Here is a 20,307-nt window from a genome sequence, read left to right as displayed (position 1 = left end):
TAATTGTGTTTGCATTAAGATTTAATAATGGGTATACCCTGGTGGAGTTGGAAAGAAATGAATAAATATGTACCTCTTATGCAAAACAACTTTTTTTTCCGGGCAATAATTTGATTTCTAGTAACATGATAATACGATAAGCAGGTATTTTCAAGGATTTATGTAATATTTTTTCTCAGTAACCTGTAAATCTATGGTAAAATTATTCTTTATCTTTTTATTTTTTTTTTGGGTTCAGTGAGCTTCAACTGAAGCTAGAAGTAACGAACTCCAACTAGAAATTTCAGCTTCAGCTTCAGTTGTTGAACGTTTTCTCTTTGCTCTCTCTCTCTCTCTCTCTCTGTCTCTCTCTCTCTCTGCAATGGATCTCTCCACCATTTCTCTCTCCTCCTCTCTTTCTTCTTCTCTCAATCAACTTTCTCTCCGTCCAAAACCAGCGTCCCTCTTTGGAATCTTTCTCCGGAACAACCCACCGCCGCTGTTTTCCCGCCCAAACCATCGCCCAATCGCAGCAGCACTTCAACAATCCCAGAATGACGATTTTGTCCTCGAAGACGTGCCGCACCTCACCAATTTCCTCCCTAATTTGCCGGTACTTTATTTTTCCCGCGAAAATGTGCTGCCATGTATGATCTTGTTGATTCCAAATTCGTATGGATTCTATTCATTGTTTGATATTTACATTCATTCCGGATAGTTATATCACATTTACAAAAACATGTAGCTCAGTCAGGCATTTACTGTAGCACAAGTACACTATGATTTGCTATGCTTTGATATGATATGATATTGTATGCTTCTCAGCCTGTGATCAAAGTAGGATTTTTTTTCTTTATTATTTAAATAAATTTTTAGCTGCGTGTTTCCACTGAGAAATTTAATTCGATACCTCAATTGAATTCACTCGGAGCAGAGAGAGACATTGAGAAACTGAGAAATTTTATTTAGATGGATTGATACCAAATGAATTCACAACACTCTTTGCATGTTTATCAGCTGATGCAGCATCCCTTAACTGTCTCAACGTAATCTAGAATGATCTCTAACTACCTGATGACAGATATTTCAGTCAACTTAAACTAAATAAACTTTGCTAGGCTAGGCTGCTTTACTTTGATACGCTTTACAAGAGGCTTCGGTTACTGAATCCAGAATCCAGCTCAGTACAACATAATAGAAAATACATATTATACCTACTAGCGCAATAGAAGAATGCTTAAAGTTCTATGCCTATGATTCTTATTTTTGAAACTACTAATAATAGGACTTACAACCTAAGATGTTTTGGATAGGGATGGGAGGTATCTTTAGTGTTTAGTTTTCTTTTTTTAAGCAATTTAGTTGTTTCAAGATTTTTTTTTAACCCTTCAAATAATGTGCACTTCCCTTTCTTTTCTTAATGATTTTTCTTTTCTTACCATATTGATGACTGTTGATACTTAAAGCATTAGTTCCTTTTTTGCAGTCCTATCCAAACCCATTGCATAGCAGCCAAGCTTATTCAATTGTAAAGTAAGTCTATTCTGCTTTGCATTTTTGTTTTAACTTTGTGATTCGTAACATCAAAGTTTATCCTAACTTTTTTTTTCCTAATTTCAAACTATGTTTCTTCTTATGGATTAATCTTTACTTCTTTTAACTGTTTTATACTCTAAGGAATACTTTTGTAAGCCAAGAAGATGTGGTTGCACAAAATGTAAGTGACACAATCTCCCAGTTCTTTGTTCATGAATTCTTTTCTTTTCTTTTCTTTTCTGAATCACTGATACCCCATTCTATTTCTTATCTCTGTATTTCTCACCATGCTTCATATCTCAGATTGTCATTCGAAAAGATAACCCTAGAGGGGTTCATTTTCGGCGTGCAGGACCTCGAGAAAAGGTATAAAACATGAAAATGTGTGTGTCAATTTATAGTATTTAGATTTTGGAGCTGATAACTGCATCTTCTAATATTAGGTTTATTTCAAGCCGGAAGAAGTACGTGCTTGCATAGTGACTTGTGGAGGATTATGCCCAGGAATCAATACGGTGATTAGGGAGATTGTATGTGGCTTAAACAACATGTATGGCGTTGAGGATATACTTGGGATTGAAGTGAGTTTTGCAGAAGTTGTATAATTCTGGCTATCTAACAAATATACTACTTAGCTTTTTCTGTTGGACCAACTTCTTAGAATCATTTTAATTTGAATTTCTTATCTGAGTTGTAACATGATAGTTTCCCCATTTCTTTTATGTCCATTGCTTGAGTTCCTATTAGTTACCATGTTGCTCTTCAAAATGATTTAGGAAGGATATAGAGGGTTTTATTCAAAAAATACCGTGAGATTGACTCCTAAAGTGGTTAATGATATCCATAAACGTGGTGGCACCCTTCTCCGCACATCTCGAGGAGGACATGATACACAGAAGATAGTTGATAACATTGCAGACCGTGGAATAAATCAGGTGGTTACTTGTTATATTAATTTAGTATATGAACAGATTGTAGACATAATATCTGAACAAAAGGGAAATTTTATCTGTGCATGTTAGGTATACATTATAGGAGGTGATGGAACTCAAAGAGGAGCAGCACGCATATATGAGGTAATTGATTTCTCTCTTAAATTACACATGGCTTTCATCTACTCAATGATGTAGTTCCATGATAGTATGTTGTAATATGAGCATCTTTCTATGAAGGAAGTTGAAAAACGTGGTCTTCACGTCGCTGTGGCTGGGATTCCAAAGACAATTGATAATGATATTGCTGTAAGTCTTAGTTATATAAGTTTTGCACCCTTTGGAAAAGTGTTTGTTGATTCTGTGTGTGTGTGTGATATGTAATAATTTTTTTACCTGAGATTTGGCTCTGTGTTGTATGTATTCAGTAATTGTATCTCCTCGTTTTATATTTTAATAGGAACTTAACAATGGTCTAATTACTGTATACTATTGATGTCATTATGCTTTGTTCACATTTGTGTGTAAACTCGGAGATATTAATCTACTCATCAATTATTTTTTCCATGTAAACATTTAATATATATTGAGACAGATGAAGCCCTCGCTGTTTGTAATATTTTACTTGTTTGGCTTCAGGTTATTGACAAATCTTTTGGATTTGATACTGCTGTAGAAGAAGCCCAGAGAGCCATCAATGCTGCTCATGTTGAAGTTGAAAGTGTTGAAAACGGAGTTGGAATTGTTAAGCTAATGGGCAGATATAGTGGTAGACATTAAGCAATACTTTCAGATGCTCTATTTTGCTTCTCCCCTCCCCCCCCCCCCCCCCCCCCCTCTTTTTCATCACAATTTCTAATTTTCCAAATAATCTTTTCTTTGAAATGACAGAGTGGAAACTTGATGTGTTTAATGAAATATTGGTATTTAGAACTTTAAGAATCCTATTTCTCATTTCAGAGATAGACTTTACAAGCTTCCATCTGCAGGTTTCATTGCCATGTTTGCAACTTTGGCTAGCCGAGACGTGGTAAGGCATCTTCCCAGTCTCAGAATTTGTTGATTGTCATTGGTCAACTTATTCCTTTGTTAGCATAAAATTTGTGTTTTTTTTTTTATTATGATGATGATGATGACAACAATAGAGATGTATTGGTGATTTTCTTTGGCTTGAAGCTCTTTAATAGTTTTCCGTAAAAATATTTCTTTCCTTTTGATATTAAAGTCTATTTTAAATGGTCCAAAAGGAGTTCAAATTGCCATTAGTTGTTGCCATTTTTTCAAAATTTAAAAAATGACTAAAGAATGCCTTCTAATAGCAAGAGTTCTAACAGGATTGCTGCTTGATTCCAGAATCTCCCTTTTATTTGGAAGGGAGAGGTGGGCTGTATGAGTTTCTTGATCAGAGGTTGAAAGAGAATGGACATTTAGTTATTGTTATAGCAGAAGGTGCAGGTCAAGAATATGTTGCCGCAGAAGTGCCTGCAGTCAATCAAAAGGATGCATCTGGGAACAAGCTACTTCTTGATGTTGGTCCCTGGTTATCTGATAAGATCAAGGTATACTATATCATATATCTTTCCTTCTGTTCCTTATGTTCTCTTCACAGATTTTACATATATAATATTCTCAGATATGTATACTTACTTGGACCATAGATATGATATCTCTAAATATAATTGATACGACTGCAGAAAATTTGTGATCTTTTCCAGTTCTGATTGTAGAATTTTTAATATGTGTGGTCCTAGTTAAGGTATCTATTCCAAAGATGGTTTTCAATATATTTTTCTTAAAACTAGATTTATGCTGATGCCTGATGGCATCAGTCAATTTGCTAATAGATCGGTTACATATGGTGAAGCTAATTAAAATCTTTTGCACTTTCCTTGCTAAATTAATCTTGCATGTTCTCCCCCCCCCCCCCCCCCTTCTTTTTGATCTTGACATTGAAGTGTGTGACCTCTTTGAGAGGGGAAATTTGTTGATGTGCAATTGTGCATGCTATCTTGACTTGTCATTGTAGTCTAGAACTCTATCAGTTTTTGCTTATGAATTTTTTTTTTCTCATTAACTCAGTTCATAGGAAAGTATTCACTCCCATAATAGAGGAAATGATGAATGATTTTGAAAGAATAATTTTGGAATTCGAATTTGTCCTTCACGGAGGGTTATAAAATATTTCCTTTCATTTTTCTTGAGGTTGCCAACATTGTTTTGTTCACCTTTTTAAGTTATTCAGTTTGCTTCTAAATATATTGCTTACTTGTTATAGGACCATTTCACAAAGGCTCAAAAGATGCCAATTAATATGAAATATATAGGTATGTTCCTGAGTTTCCTATAAAACTTTTCTTTTATTGTAATTATGCAAGAATAACCAGGAAAACAAACAGCTATAAGATTATTCTTTCATAATTATTCTTGAATAACCAGAACGGCATCTTATTTTTCCTGTTTGCCTTTTAGTTTTGGTTAATTGGAATTTCAAAACCCCTAAATAAAAGCAAGCAAGCTTGAAATTCAGAATTAAAATTTTTTTCCATTTTCTTATATTTTATATCATTTATTTTCAACAAAGGAACCGTTTTAAGTTTTGTTTATTACTTTAACATAATAATGTTATCATTTTTAAGAAATTAATTTTAAAATTTTCATTGATTTTGTGTTCATCATAAAAGTTTCATTGTGTTACTCTTATAGATCCAACATACATGATTCGAGCTATTCCGAGTAATGCCGCAGACAACATTTACTGCACTCTACTTGCTCATAGTGTTGTTCATGGAGCTATGGCTGGATATACTGGCTTCACCGTTGGCCCTGTGAATAGTAGACATGCTTATATCCCTATTTCTGTAAGTTGACCACTTCATTAGAATTAGATCATCTGCATCCAACTAGTTACTTCCATTACTAAAGTTTATGCTACTGGAGTCTTGTACTATTCTTAAGTTCACCATGTAATCCATCTCCTCTACCTAACACTACAACCTTACCAAGAGAACTGAAAATTTAATCATTTTGTAAAAAATTCAACACAAACACCTTATGTAAGGGCATGCAAGATTGAGATGATGCAGTTTAAATGTTTATTAACCTAATAGGATGTGCTGCACTTCCTAGGTTACTGGAGATTATGTTTTACCTTTGTTCATGATATGTGTTAGTATGTTATATGCTCCCACATTATGTTATGTAGCATGCCGGCTGATGATTATATAACATCTTGTTGCAGCGTGTGACAGAGAAACAAAAGACCGTTGAGCTGACAGGTAGAATGTGGGCTAGACTTCTTGCATCTACAAATCAACCTAGTTTCATTTCCTCTGATCTAGAAGGAGTTGTCCAAGGTATCGATAGTCTGAATATTACCTCGATTTAGGTTTTCTCATATTTATGTGTAGCAACAGATCTCTATTTTAGGTTTCATTTGTATGTTAAATCAGTGCTGTGAATTTTGATGAGCTTTCAGATAACAGATGATGCATTAACATATAGTGGTATTGGCTGTAATTGGACACTACCACCATATGGTTTGCCACTATTCTTTTTAGTGTGAAATTCCACTACTTAGTAATAGCTATATGTTTGTTGTATTTGTTGAAACCTCAGCACAGACATGGAGTATTTTTCTTTTTTCTTTTATTTTTTTTTTAATGTAACTGGTGTTTCAAGTTTGAACATGCTCAACTAGTGCCAACTTATACGCATCATTCATGAGAAAACTCTCTTTGCAAAACACCATCTTATCATGCGGGATTCACACTTCAACTTCGATAAGGTTAAGTATTTGATTAAATAACTATTTCCTCTCACATCCAAGAAACCTTTATTTATAATATATATTACTTTAATATTTTGTTACATTCTTGAATACAAAAAGAAAAACGGAAGAAAATCTATCAAATTGTAATACTAGTTAGAGAGCAATTATTCGGAGGAGGTGAAGCCCTAAAAGTCAAAGGCTTCTCTTCTCAACTCATCTCATCTTGGTTAGATTTGGTTAATTGTGAGTCTCCATTATTCAACTATAAGGGCCCCATGGTGTGATTTGATTTAAATACAGCAAGTTGAAGAATGATAAGGCTCCAGATGTACCCTTATAAACAGCAATCTTTTCTTGATTGCGATCTTTTGTAGATAGTACAAACCATAACCAAAACCAACTTTTTGATGCCCCACTTTGTCTTAAGTCTTAACACAAGTTGCCAAGTTTCTAGCAACTCTTTGCAACACAACAGCTTACAAGTTGAGATTTTTTTTTTATTAAGTTAGGAGTGAGATTTGAATCCGAAACCTCTTAGTGAGAACTATGCCATCTGAGCTGTAGTTTGTTGGCACAAGTTGAGACTCTTAAATATATATCCTATGTCAAAATTATTGATTTTACATAACAAAGTAATATAAAAAGAAAAAGTCTAGGGGGCCAGCAGTTTTATTGAATTTTGGCCAGCATGTAACCAGTAGAGGAAGGTGAGCCATTGGATGAAATCTCATACCAATCTCATACCATCAAATCATCATTGATGGCTAGTTGATGGCTAACAATCACAAAAATTGCTGGCCCCCTAGCATTGCTTATATAAAAAATAATAAATTCTGATAGTCATCTAGTATTTCTTATTCCAAAAACCGATATTTAAAACAAAAACATTAATCAACAAGATAACACTTTTTTATTAAAGTAATATAAAACATTAAATAAAAAGCTAAATAAAAGTGAAAGGAAAATATAATTTCTTAAATATTTTGTAGAACAATTATCTTTAAAATAACCAAACCTAAGATATCTAGATTTATTATTCATCAGTCTCCCCCTCTTCTCTCTCTGTTAAATGAAGATAGTCCATTGAAAGCACCTTGTGAACACAAGAATTGATGAGGCTTGATATAGTTATTATATCATTTACGATACATATTATGTCTTATATTGATTAATTATATTAATCAATTGTTTAAATTTTTCTTACAATATTTTATCCCGAAAAATAAATCTTACAATGCTAAGCATGATACTATTATTTTCTGAAAAGAAAAATTAACTAAAATTTATTATTATTATTATTCTAGATAAGATTTAATATTCAAAAACTTAAATTCTTTGGCAGTAGTACGGCAAGATATTTATAATTATGTATAAATCAAGAATATTTTCTTTTGGTATAAATCAATAATATTTTGTTAATATTCAAACAACTTGCTTATACGTATCGGGCCCCATGACAAAGTACATAACCATGATCATCCAATAATTTGGATAAGATGCACTGTCTCTTAACGTAATAATTTTTTTTAGAAAAAGAAAAAAAAAACTCCCTAGTGAATTCCGTGTGCCATAAAAAAAAGGGGTCCATTTAATTTTCCTCAACAACTTGATGAGTTGATAACACTATCATCAATCAATTTATATCACAAAATGTGGGGACTAGAGTATTCTTATATGCATAAATATCATAGTTTCAATGCCACTTCTCTCCACACATTCCACAAATAAAAATCCAATTCAAACACAAATACACTATGACAGCATCTCAAGAAATTTCAAGTTTAGAACTCTTAAGGCAACATCTCTTAGGTGATAATAAGAATAATGCCTTAGATTCATACTTCACTAGCACCACCAATCTCATTCCTCTAGTGAAAATTGAAGAATTAGAACACCCTTTGGAATCACCAAAACTCGACTACCACCAATTCTTGGATTTGGATTCATATTTCTTTGAACAAAGTAGTAGTAGCTTTGATGCTAAGGAAGTCGCTGCTGATCAAAACAATGTCATTATTGCACAAAGCCCCACGGAGGAAGAAATAATCAAGAATTCGGATACTTCGGTTGAACCAACAATGTTGGAGTCTGTGGGGGAGAAGGTAGAAGCTACGTTTAGGCACTACAGAGGAGTAAGGAGAAGGCCGTGGGGAAAGTTCGCTGCTGAGATTCGCGATCCGGCGAGAAAAGGCTCGAGAGTGTGGCTAGGCACATTTGATAGTGAGATTGATGCTGCTAAGGCTTATGATTTTGCTGCCTTTAGGATGAGGGGTCAAAAAGCAATTCTCAATTTTCCTCTTGAGGCTGGTGAATCTGAACCAAAGCCTAATGTTTGTGGTAGGAAAAAGAGAAGAGTAGTGTAGAGAGAATTGATATTCAACTTCATCGAGTAATGTTATTTGAACATAATATTTTGTGAATATTGTATTGATATATTTTTGTGAACATGAACATATATCTGCCACAAATGTTATGTACAAATATCATTTTTCAATGATTGCATTATCTTCTCCTTTTCAACTTTTATAGGTTATAGTCATTCTTTACTTTTGTTTGCTAAAGAAATGTGCAATATGTACTAAAATTTTCCATGAATGTGTAATTTAGTATTTTTGTGAAGTTTTCATTCACTATTAATGAAGAGCAACGTATTATGTGAATTAAATAATGTAACTATATCCCTTGTTTCTTTTTAACTTTATAAAAAGAGAACAACTTAACAAAAGGATTGAAGCATACACCTAAAAGGCTAAAAAGATAGTATATCCTGTAATTGAGGAGGATAGAGTGAAGTTTCACTTGTTTCAGGTCCACATACCATAAGGGTGACTTCTAACTTCTAAGTTACTCTTAGATTTATCAACGATGTTGTTACTCCATAATATTTTACCCATGATTGTATGTTACATTGAATAGTATGGGTGCTTTCATTAAATAATTTATGCAATGTTTCCAGTATCTTTACAAATTTATAGAATAAATTATCATCTTTCATATATTACATACTTCTGTAAAAATTTAAGTTATTCTCTGATATTTTCTGTTAGTCTATTCTTGATGGCCCTACTAAATAGGGTAGATTAATAAACAATTGGTATTGTATTAGCGCTCCCTCCTCTTTTATTTGGATAGAGTTATATATAAAAAAGAACTCTAATTTTCAGAAGATAACGAAGTAATTGCCAACTACTAATTTTCTTTGTGGGGCTATGCTACATGAGAGTCCATTGGCATGGAGATTTTGTTTTTTGTTTTTTTTTTTTACTGTATCTCCTAGTTCGACTGACTAAGAATTAATCCGTCGTACTATTAAACTCCATTTAAAGGTTTGCTGATAGTCACTTGCTGCTTGCATAAGGCGGAATTAAACCCTGACACTTGTTTAAGTATATTAGTAAATTAATTATTGGACCAATCCAATTTAATTGGCATAGGCATTTTAATTTATAAATAGTGCGAATTTGAGTTTATCGAGTTAATTTTTTTACCGAAAAAAGGTGTAGCATTAACTCATGGAGAGTTTATTTATATATTATTAAGTTGTTAGAAGAAAATATCTTTTTGATTTTTTAGTATTTTGATAATTTTTTAATAACAAAAGTAAAAGAAGCTATAAACTCTCCATCAGATTACTTTATACTATTCTTTTCAATTTAAAAAAAATTACTTAAAAACAAATTTTGTTTTAAGTTTATCTAAACAAACTTGGAGAATCTATCAAAAAGTCACCCACATAAAAAGGGGCTATAATTTAAGGTGGATATTTTAACGAAGATTTTATAATTATTTTTATGTGAAATTATTTTTTATCATTATATGATGAATTGTAGAATTTAATTTTGATATATTATAAAAATATTATCTTTATTTAAAATGTAACTAAATAAATAAGTCATACTTTTAATACAAATATTTTTATGAGAAGATATTTTAACATTTTTATTGGAGTAAGTGCTATAATTTAAAACTCTAACCCTAATTCATTGAAAACGTAAGGAAGATATTCATCTGCTACGTTGCAATTGGCAAGTTTATGATGGATATGGATATTTTAAATGTTGCAATAGGAAAAAGAGAAACAAGAGATAGCCCAGAAAGTGGCCTTGTATCAAAGTCAGTTCCTCCGAAGAAGAAGATAGTGCTCTCCCTCTTGATGAAGAAAAAGTTGTTGAGGATACAAAAGATGATGATTATGATTCTTCGAATGAATATGTATGGGATCGGTGTTTCCTAAGCATTTCATAAGTAATGAAGAAACTCGTTTGCAACGAAGACAATTGCAAGCAAGGGATATGTGGATTGGCTTGTGTTTGGCTTGATTTAGCTCAACCTGATAGAAAATAAGTTCAGGTTCCAACTATTTTAAAAGTCTAAATTTTTTAATAGGCTATGTTGGAATAAATTATTTTATTAATCTAGATCATCCATATTGAATTACCAAAAATACATCATAATGCGAAAGCGTATATTTACTCATAGAAATTAGAAACTAAAAATCAGAAATTGATGGAAGGGTTGTCTCAGTCTTTCTTAACTAAAACCTTCTGTATTTCTAGGCGGTTGAATTGTAACTTCTCTGATAGGGAAAGAGTTGCTGAGGCGGTTTTTGGTATATTGGAAACCGAAACCCTAAATGCACTATTTATATTTGAGCATGGCATTCACTATACCCTAAAACCCAAATAAAAATAGTATCTAAAGTCCAAAAGATAATATATCTAAAATTTAAACGATAATTATCTAAAATTCAAAAAATAATATTTGATTTTATTCTTATTTAATTCCAAATTAAAAGTAATTATGACTTATTCAATTTAGTATTTATAACAATAAATGAGATTACCATTATATAAGTCATTTAATTTGAAATAACATAATTTGTGATTATAATTAATATATGTATTGCCCACAAACAAATTAGGAAATTAAATAATTTCCTAACAATCTCCCACTTGAGCTATACATATATTCTTTCTTGATATAATCACATTTTATAAACTTTATGTGCGCATCTAAATGCTATTCCCTTATTACTTTAACAATCTGGTCCGCCTCGTATATTAGATATGGAATCACCGCAGCTTTTATTACATTAATGTCGTAACTGAACTACCACAATCACCATCCTAATATAATTAACGACATAGATCAAATTTGGATGAGTAATATGGAAATTACATGTCAAGTGATCTCATGCATGTCTATTTCCAACTAGTCCAATTTTAAAACTTTATTGAGATCAAACACAAAACAAATATTACAAAATAAATATTTCACATAACATGAAATAAACTATCAACTTAATTCTGCAGAAATTAATTCAATATCTGTCATAGGACATATAGCATAAAATAAACTCCCACTAAATTAAAGCATCACAAATATTGACACCCATCCGAGTAGTGTGCTCATGAAAGATTTTAAGGATCAATCCCTTGATTAATGGGTCTGCTAGCATATACTCTATTCCTATATGTTTTATAAAAATCTGTTTTTCTTGAACTTTCTCCTTGACAACTAAGAACTTAATGTCTATATGCTTCAAATTTGTCAAGCTCTTATTGTTATTGGAGTATAGTACTGTTGACTTGTTGTCACAGAATATCTTTAATGGCTTTTCAATGTCATCTACTATATAAAATTTAGTGACAAAGTTTCACAACCATATGTCATGTTTGGATGCCTCAAAGCAAGTAACGTATTATGCCTCCATTGTTGAGGAAGCTACAAGAGTCTGTTTGTTAGATTTTCATGCAATAGCTCCTCCAGCCAAAATGAAGATACAGCCTAAAGTAGAGCGTCTACTATCTTGGCATCCCGCAAAATCAAAATCAGAGTACCCAATGATCTCTAAATTTTCTGATCTCTGATAAGTAAGCATGTAATCATTTGTTCTCTTCAGATAACGCGTTACGCGTTTAACAACTATCGAATTATCCATGCCCGGATTACTTAAGTATCTACCCAACACTCCTACTATAAATGATATATCAGAACATGTGCAGACTTGAACATACATTAAGCTCCCTAGTGCTGATGTATAAGGTTTATCATGCATTGTTGTCCTCTCAATATCATTTTTGGGACATTGCTTGAGACTGAACTTGTCTCCTTTAGCTAAGAGTGTGTCCTTGGTCTACAATTTTTCATGACATATCTACTTAAAATCTTTTCGATATAGTTCTTTTGTGATAATCAAAGAATACCTTGAGAGCGATCTCTTAGTATCTCGATTCCTAATACAAAAGAGGCATCACCAAGATCTTTTATTTCGAATTTGTTCGATAGAAATTTCTTAGTTTCATGTAACAAGCCTATATCGTTATTGGCAAGTAGAATGTCATCAACATATAAGACCAAAAAGATGTATTTACTCCCACTGAACTTGCGGTATACACACTCATATATGATATTTACCTCAAAACCATATGAGGTAATGACTTGATGAAACTTGTGACACCATTGACGGAAAGCTTGTGTGAGACCATAAATGGATTTCTTTAACTTACAAACCATAGATTTTGAATCGTCTGATACAACATTTTCTGGTTATACCATATACACGTTTTATCAATGTCACCATTGAGAAACGTTGTCTTTACATCCATCTGATGTAGCTCCAAGTCAAATTGAGCTACTAATTCTAGTATGGTTCTAAAAGAGTCTTTCGATGATACCAGAGAGAAAGTCTCTTTATAGTCTATGCCTTCCTTTTGAGTAAAGCTTTTAGCGACTAGACGAGTTTTATATCTCTCGACATTACCCTTAGAATCCCTTTTAGTTTAAATATTCATTTACAACCAATTGGTTTTACACCTTCAAGTAATTTTATGAGATCCCAAATGTCATTGTCTTTCATAGACTTCATCTCTTCTTTCATGGCATTGATCCACTTTTCAGAGTTAGAACTTTGCATGACTTGAAGAAAATTGATTGGGTCATTTTCTGTCAAACCAATGCCATTCTCATATTCTTGGAGATAGACTACATATTCAACTGAAATTGCACTTCTCCTTTCTCTGTTGGATCTCCTTAATGGCACTTCTTGAGGTTGTTGAGCTTGTTGTATAGGTTGGAGTTGAGAAGAATTCTCATTATTTTTCTATGCTGTAGTAGTATCTTGAGCAACAACGATATTCTCACTATTCTCTTGTATTGTAACTGCATCTATAGTATGATTCTCATTGTACTCTTGTACTATAACTGTGTCTTGAATAATAATAGGTACAAAGACCTGATCATTATCAATTACAGAATCCTCATCAAAAGTAACATTCCTAATATTTTCTTCCCCCCAAACTTAACATCCTCAGAAAATCTTGCTTTTTCAGTTTCAAAAATAGACCTTGATGCATGATTGTAAAATTTGTACCCCATAAATACTCAGCATAACCAACAAAATAACAACTAATTCTTCTTGAGTCCAATTTTCTTTCATGTGGCCTATAAGGTTGCGCCTCATCTGAACATCCCCAAATGTGCAAATGCTTTATACTAGGACTTTTCCCAGTCCAAATTTCATAAAGAGTTTTGTTACCTGCTTTAGTTGGCACCCTATTAAGAATATACATTGCGGTCTTTAAGATTTCTCCCCAGAGTGATTCAGGCAAGAAAGAATGACTAATCATACTTTTCACCATGTCCTTAAGAATTCGGTTCCTTTGCTCTGCAACACCAGTCATGCTAGGTTTGCCTGGCATGATGTATTGCAGAACAATACGCACTCCTCTAGGAAAAGAGCGAAAGGCCCGGGACATTGCTCACATGAACTGTCATATCTTCCGTAGTATTCACCACCACGATCAGATTTAACAACTTTAATTTTCTTCCCAAAGTTGAAGTTCAACTTCAACTTTGAAAGACTTGAAAACATCCAAGGTTTGGAACTTTTCATTAATTAAATATAGATACCCGCAACGAGAGTAATCATCTATGAATGTAATTAAACACTGTTATCCATTCAAAGAGACAGTAGGGAACGGGCCACATATATCAGTATGTATCAGTTCTAAGACATCTTTAGCTCTCTTAGCACCTAATTTTCTTTCGTTTGTCATTTTTCCCTTTATGCACACAATGCAGACTTCAAAATTCGCCAAATTTAGGGGTCCAAGAATTCCATCAGACAAGAGCCTCTGAATTCTCTGTTTAGAGATGTGGCCTAGGCGTTTGTACCATAATGATGCCGAATTCTCATTTAGTTTTTGTTTTGTACCTATTTGTAGTATTTAATTATTATAGGAATTCAAATCAAGCCTATATAGATTATCCACCAAACGACCAGAGCAAATGTTATTTGAATTATAAAAGAGATTGACTTTTTTGTTTCCGAACGAACAAAAATAACCTGATTTGTCCAAATGAGAAACAAAAACTAAGTTCCATCCAAATGACGGTACATAAAATGTCTCAAACAAATTCAAGTAAAATTCACTCGTATAACATAATCTAAAGGTTCCTATAACTTTAATTACAACTGTGTTGCCATCTGCCACATAGATGTATCTTTCAGCATCACTTGATGGTCCACTCCACGGGCGACCTTGCATAGTAACACTTACATGAGTAGTAGCAGCAGAATATACCCACCAAGTATCAACAGGTGCAGAACTTAAACTAGCCATAGAACAAACAAAAGTAAGAATCATACCCTTCTTTACATGCCAAGTGGCATATTTGGTACAATCCTTCTTTATGTGTCCCACCTTCTTACAGAAGAAACAGGTTGAAACTTGATCCTGTTTCTTAGCCTTTTTCTGCTGAGAAGGTGCATTCGCAGTAGTATCACGCTTTTTTTTATACTGAGAAGATGAAACTATGTGAGCATTTTCAGTGTTATCTTACTGCAACCTCTCTTCTTCTTGCACACAGTGAGATATAAACTCATTTAGGGACCAAGTGTCCTTCAGAGTGTTATAACTCACTTTGAATTGCCCAAAGTGTACAGGAAGAGAGATCAAAATGAAATGCACAAGTGAAATTTCAGACAACACTAACTTTAGCTTTCAATTTAGAAGCAAGATGAGAAATTTTCGTAATGTATTCTCTTATGTTCCCTTTACCTTTATACCTCATGGAGATAAGTTTGCTCAAATGACTACTTGCCTCTGTCTTTTCATTCTTAGCAAAGAATTTTTCAACATCTTTCAGGAACTGTTTGGCATCTTTATCCTCAATAATTGAGCCCCGAAATGCCTCAGGAATTAAGCGCTTCATGATCATAATGCTCATTCGATTAGATCTCTCTCACTTTTCTATTTTAACCCCATTGAGATTTTCTAGAGTAGAAGTGGGTCTCTTCTCTCGAAGAGCTATATCCAGATCCATACAAGCGAGGGTAATTTTCACAATTTCCTTCCAAACCTTAAAGTTTGAACTATTCAACATAGGAATACTACTAATTTGTGCAGAAATATTGGTATCAGAAACCATAGTTTCTGGATTAGAACAAAAAAATATGTAGTAAATATTAGTTAAATAATGGGAAAAGATCCATATTGAGATATCTAGAACAACATTAATTTTCAATCTTTGGATAGAAAAATTAACTGTAAGTGATACTTTCATTGCAGTAATCAAATATTGTCAAAATTTCTGTCACACATTAAGCCTTTCTTTGGACCGACTGAATGCGCACATGGAAACTTAAACTTTGCAACCTATTTATTACCGCATATATTTTCTATTAATTGGCCAAATAATAACCTTCCTTTGGACCGATTATTTATCGCATAATTAATAGAAAATAAACAAAAGTGTATAATGCTTATTATTTGGCCAAACAATAAACTTCCTTTGAGCCGATTATTGTTTGCATAAATAATGAACATTATTTTCCGTTATTCAAATATTATTAATGTGCACACATAACTTGACCAAATATAAATCTTCCTTTGAGTAGATTAATATTCGCATGAGTCACATATATATAATAATCCTTATATCTCAAAAGGATAATCAATTAATTTTATACCAAATTAATGGCACACACAATTAAAACAAAATAATTATAATTCAATAATATTCCATCAATATTTTAGAATGAATCATCAATATTTATTTATCAGAATAATTTTATGAGCATAATCTCAAAAGGAAAGGAATAATTGAAACACGATGTGTATAGCAAAAAATAACATAATGATGCGTGTGTGTGTATATATATAGGTTTGAAAATGGTATAAAGCGGGATTCTAGATCAACCTGCCTTAGGCTGCTCTGAGGTCATAGAGCCATAATCCGTATTCTAATTCAAGTAATCTCTTTTATTCAAGCCAAGTGTAAAGAGTCAATTAGAATATCTCAGTCCTGAAGCAAGTATTTAATCATCTTTCCTGTGGCAAAAGAATCAAACTAGTCTCCGGCCGCTCTGACATAGACTAAGGAATAAGGAGGGACTTGAAAGGAATGCTTTTTTCTTTTTCTCTACAATAGAGAAGTTCCTCATATGTGTCGATTCCCGATCCTTTCTTATGTGTCCTTGTGTGTGTATATATATATATAAAAGGAACCCATTATAGCATACATATATATGACGCACGCACATGGTAAAATTACATATATGTGCAGTAGCAATGAACTAAACCATTGAAGAATGTTCAAAATATATAATTTTACTGCACAACAATTCTAAATGTATACGACATACGCATATATATACACATTAATTTAAAAGGAATAATAAATTGAATATTTTTTATGACTAAATTATGGATGACTCTGATACCACTTATTGGAATAAATGATTTTATTAATCTAGATCATTCATATTGAATCACTAAAAACATATCATAATGCGAAAACATACCTTTACTCATAAAAATTAGAAATTAAAAATCAAAAATTGATGCAAGGATTGTCTCAGTCTTCCTCAACGAACCAAAATCTTCTATATCCCTAGACGGCTGAATTACAACTTCTCTGATAGAGAAAGAGTTGCAGAGGCGACTTTTGGTATATTTTTGGACCGAAACTCTGAAAGTACTATTTATATTTGAGCATGTCACCTATTAAACCCGAAAGTCTAAATAAAAATAGTATCTAAAGTCCAAAAGATAATATATTTAAAATTCAAAAGATAATTATCTAAAGTCCAAAAGATAATATCTGATTTTATTCTTATTTAATTCCAAATCAAAAGTAATTATAACTTATTCAATTTAACATGTATAACAATAAATGAGATCACCATTATATAAGTCATCTAATTTGAAATAGCATAATTTGTGATTATAATTAATATAGGTACTACCACAAACAAATTAAATAATTAAATAATTTTCTAGCAGGCTAAGCTCAAACTTATGAAATAGCATGTTTAGCTTATTAAGATATATAAATACATAAATTTGTTAAGATATATAAATATATAAATTTATTATATTAAAAAATAATAATGGCGAGAGCTTAACTTTATATCATTTATTTTATTTAAAAAATTTTATCTACTAGACTATTTTTTTTTAATTAACTATATACACTTTTTTAAATATATTTAATACCTTTTATTTTATTTTATTATTTATTTATTTATTTTATTATTTATTTATTTTTTAAATTATTATGTCTTTTAACAGATTTTAAGTTAAGTCAAACTTATCAACAAGCTAAACTTAGTGCTCAGTGAATAGTCTATAACAAGCTATAGTGTAATATTTCAAGGTTTTTTTTGAAACATTTTACATTTATCCTCTAATTTTATTAAAATACCTATTCTACCCTTATCCCTTTTATCAAACCCTAATCCTAATATCAAAATAAAATTCACAACATGCCTCTTACATACATACACACACACATTTCAGAGAAAGAGGAAGAAGGAACGGAAGGAAAGAAAAAAGAAAGGAGAGAGTGAGGGAACGAAGAAGAAAAGAGAGGAAAGGAAGGCTGTCCGCCGTCACTGCCATCGCCTTCGAGCACGCCTACGTCGTGCCTTACCGTCGTGGAGCCGCTGTCCCACACGTCGCCACCGGTGCTAACGAAGAGGGGAGAGAGTGAGACATTGAGGCAGAGAGCTGTCGCTGTGGGAAACGCGATGGAGGAGAGGACGCCGCCAGCTCTGTCGTGCCTGGTTGCTGCCTAGCACACCGTTGGAGACCGCCGTTCCCTCACCCATTAATTTCGCACTTCGGCTTTGGTCTCTTCAGTCCCTTAGGACCACGTTGTGAGTAGGCTTTACATTTATAATTATTTGACTTTACATCTATAATTATTTTGATATATGCTACTTGAATTTATGACTATATTTACAAATTATTAATCAAGAATTTGAATTTGATTTTAATAATGGATTTATTAGAACTAAATATTTATTTTTGTGAAATTCAAAATTTTAATATGCATATGAGACTGTATATATTTTTGATGAAGTTTTGCATTATTTTAAACTTTTTTTTATCTTACTTGAATATCTGTTTTTGAGACCATATATATTTTTGATGAAGTTTGTATTATTTTTGAATATTCGATTTTATTTGAATATGTGTTTTTGAAACATTGAAATATTGTTGATATTCACTTATATACTCTGAGTTTTTAAAGTATATTCGACATTCATATGATTGAAAGGGATTTTTTATGAGAAGGTATTATTTGATTTGATTCGATACCTTATGTAATTGAAAGGTCAAAAGATTGGTTGTATTTGAAATTATATGTTTTGAATTGGTTTGGGAGGCTCGTATTAGAAAACCGTAGTTAACGACGGTTATGATGTTAACTTAGATGTATCTAACTCAGACCCCAGCTAGCACGGGTGTTGCTAGCCTAACATGTAGGCCACACGTTAGATCTGTTATTCTGTTAGGACACATGAGAGGAAAGGGCTACCCATTGAGGTGGAGCCGCCCAAGTGTGGACTTTTGATTTGATTTTTGTATGAGAACTCCCTTATTGATTCACTTATTATTATAAATTATTATTTTCTAATAAAAATTACTTTAATAATGATGTTTGTATAGTCTCATGTCAATTATAGATGTATTGTCTAGTCACTGAATTGTAAAACTCATCCCGTTTTTCTAAAAATATTTTTCAGGAACAAATATTTGACTATGTGAAACTCTCTATTCAAGAGTAATGGTCTGCAATGAGTACTTATTCTTTGTCAAACTTCTAGAAGTGTATGCTCCATATGTCACAGGTAGGATCCAACCATTCTTAGTTATTTTAATTTTTTGTTAAAAATATATAAATATTTATTTTAGAACTTGTAAAATATTTGTAACTTTTTTATTCAACTTATTTTTAAGTCGGTTAGGCTTGCTTGGGGATTATTTTCCTGAGCGCCGATCATGTCTCATTTTCAGCCGTGACATATAGACTAAGCCTAAGCCACTTAAATTTATTATAGCCTAGCTTATTAGGGATGAAACTTGATTTTGTCTGACCTGTTTCTACCTCTAATGTTAAGGAGTTTAAAATCATGTTTCCTAATGCAATTCAACCCTACATTTTTTTATAGATTTCTCTAAAAAAACCTTGACAGTCTATAATAAAAAATAATAACAGGTTTGAATTTGATATCCTTGTCAAGACAAATGCTCAAGTTGTTACTGGTATGATGTTCTACATAAGGATAGAATACACTATTTGAACCCGCAAGTACTCACCCCACACCCTACCTGATTTGGACAGATAATCCTAATGTTAAGGAGTTAAAGTCGTGTTGTCTAATGCAATTTAGCCCTACATTTTTCTTTGATAGATTTATCCAAAAAAATCTTGGCAATCTATAATGAAAAAAATAATAGCAGGTTTGAATTTGATATCCTTGTCAAGACAAATGCTCAAGTTATTACTAGTATGATGTTCTACATAAGGATGGAATGGAAACACTACCTGAACCCGCGGGTACCTATCCCATATTCTACCTGATCTAGACGGCTGATTATCTATCCTGATGTGGATGAATTTTTAGCGGGACAGAATTTTGGATGGGACGAGGTCGGATTTAACTAATACTCATCCCGGTATATATAATATATGTAAAATAATTGGTAAAATAATTAATAATATTTTATTATATTTAAGTTTTTACTTTAATTATGTTATGCATGTGATGATGGTTATATAAATTTTAAAATTTAATTT

At 32.3% G+C, this 20,307-nt stretch overlaps 2 protein-coding genes across 2 annotated transcripts; both read left to right on the top strand.

Moving 5' to 3' along the window:
* Positions 1 to 24: 24 nt before the first annotated feature.
* Positions 25 to 6,133, top strand: LOC112711422 (ATP-dependent 6-phosphofructokinase 4, chloroplastic). Its single transcript, XM_025764072.2, has 15 exons — positions 25 to 144; positions 239 to 592; positions 1,466 to 1,512; positions 1,657 to 1,696; positions 1,819 to 1,881; positions 1,959 to 2,096; positions 2,292 to 2,450; positions 2,538 to 2,591; positions 2,688 to 2,756; positions 3,087 to 3,216; positions 3,437 to 3,477; positions 3,782 to 4,006; positions 4,723 to 4,771; positions 5,151 to 5,305; positions 5,686 to 6,133. The coding sequence occupies exons 2-15, from the start codon at positions 362 to 364 to the stop codon at positions 5,830 to 5,832; spliced, it is 1,548 nt and encodes a 515-aa protein (XP_025619857.1). The 5' UTR covers positions 25 to 144; positions 239 to 361; the 3' UTR covers positions 5,833 to 6,133.
* A 1,837-nt stretch (positions 6,134 to 7,970) lies between these two features.
* LOC112711421 (ethylene-responsive transcription factor ERF106) lies at positions 7,971 to 8,579 on the top strand. The gene has a single exon (XM_025764070.3). It carries the CDS (start codon positions 7,971 to 7,973, stop codon positions 8,577 to 8,579), a length of 609 nt encoding a protein of 202 aa, XP_025619855.1.
* Positions 8,580 to 20,307: the final 11,728 nt, after the last annotated feature.

Source organism: Arachis hypogaea, chromosome 9, assembly GCF_003086295.3.
Source record: "Arachis hypogaea cultivar Tifrunner chromosome 9, arahy.Tifrunner.gnm2.J5K5, whole genome shotgun sequence".
NCBI classification, from domain to species: Eukaryota; Viridiplantae; Streptophyta; class Magnoliopsida; order Fabales; family Fabaceae; genus Arachis; species Arachis hypogaea.
The sequence above is the reverse complement of the archived record's forward strand: the minus strand, read 5'-3'. Positions and strand labels throughout refer to the sequence as shown.

Bases quoted from the DNA above. Each gene is read 5' to 3' on its own strand.
- LOC112711422 (XM_025764072.2), top strand. From the start codon at position 362: ATGGATCTCTCCACCATTTCTCTCTCCTCCTCTCTTTCTTCTTCTCTC. The intron at 2,451-2,537 runs GTGGTTACTTGT...TGTGCATGTTAG, and splicing joins CAGACCGTGGAATAAATCAG to GTATACATTATAGGAGGTGA. The intron at 3,478-3,781 runs GTAAGGCATCTT...GAGTTCTAACAG, and splicing joins CTTTGGCTAGCCGAGACGTG to GATTGCTGCTTGATTCCAGA.
- LOC112711421 (XM_025764070.3), top strand. From the start codon at position 7,971: ATGACAGCATCTCAAGAAATTTCAAGTTTAGAACTCTTAAGGCAACAT.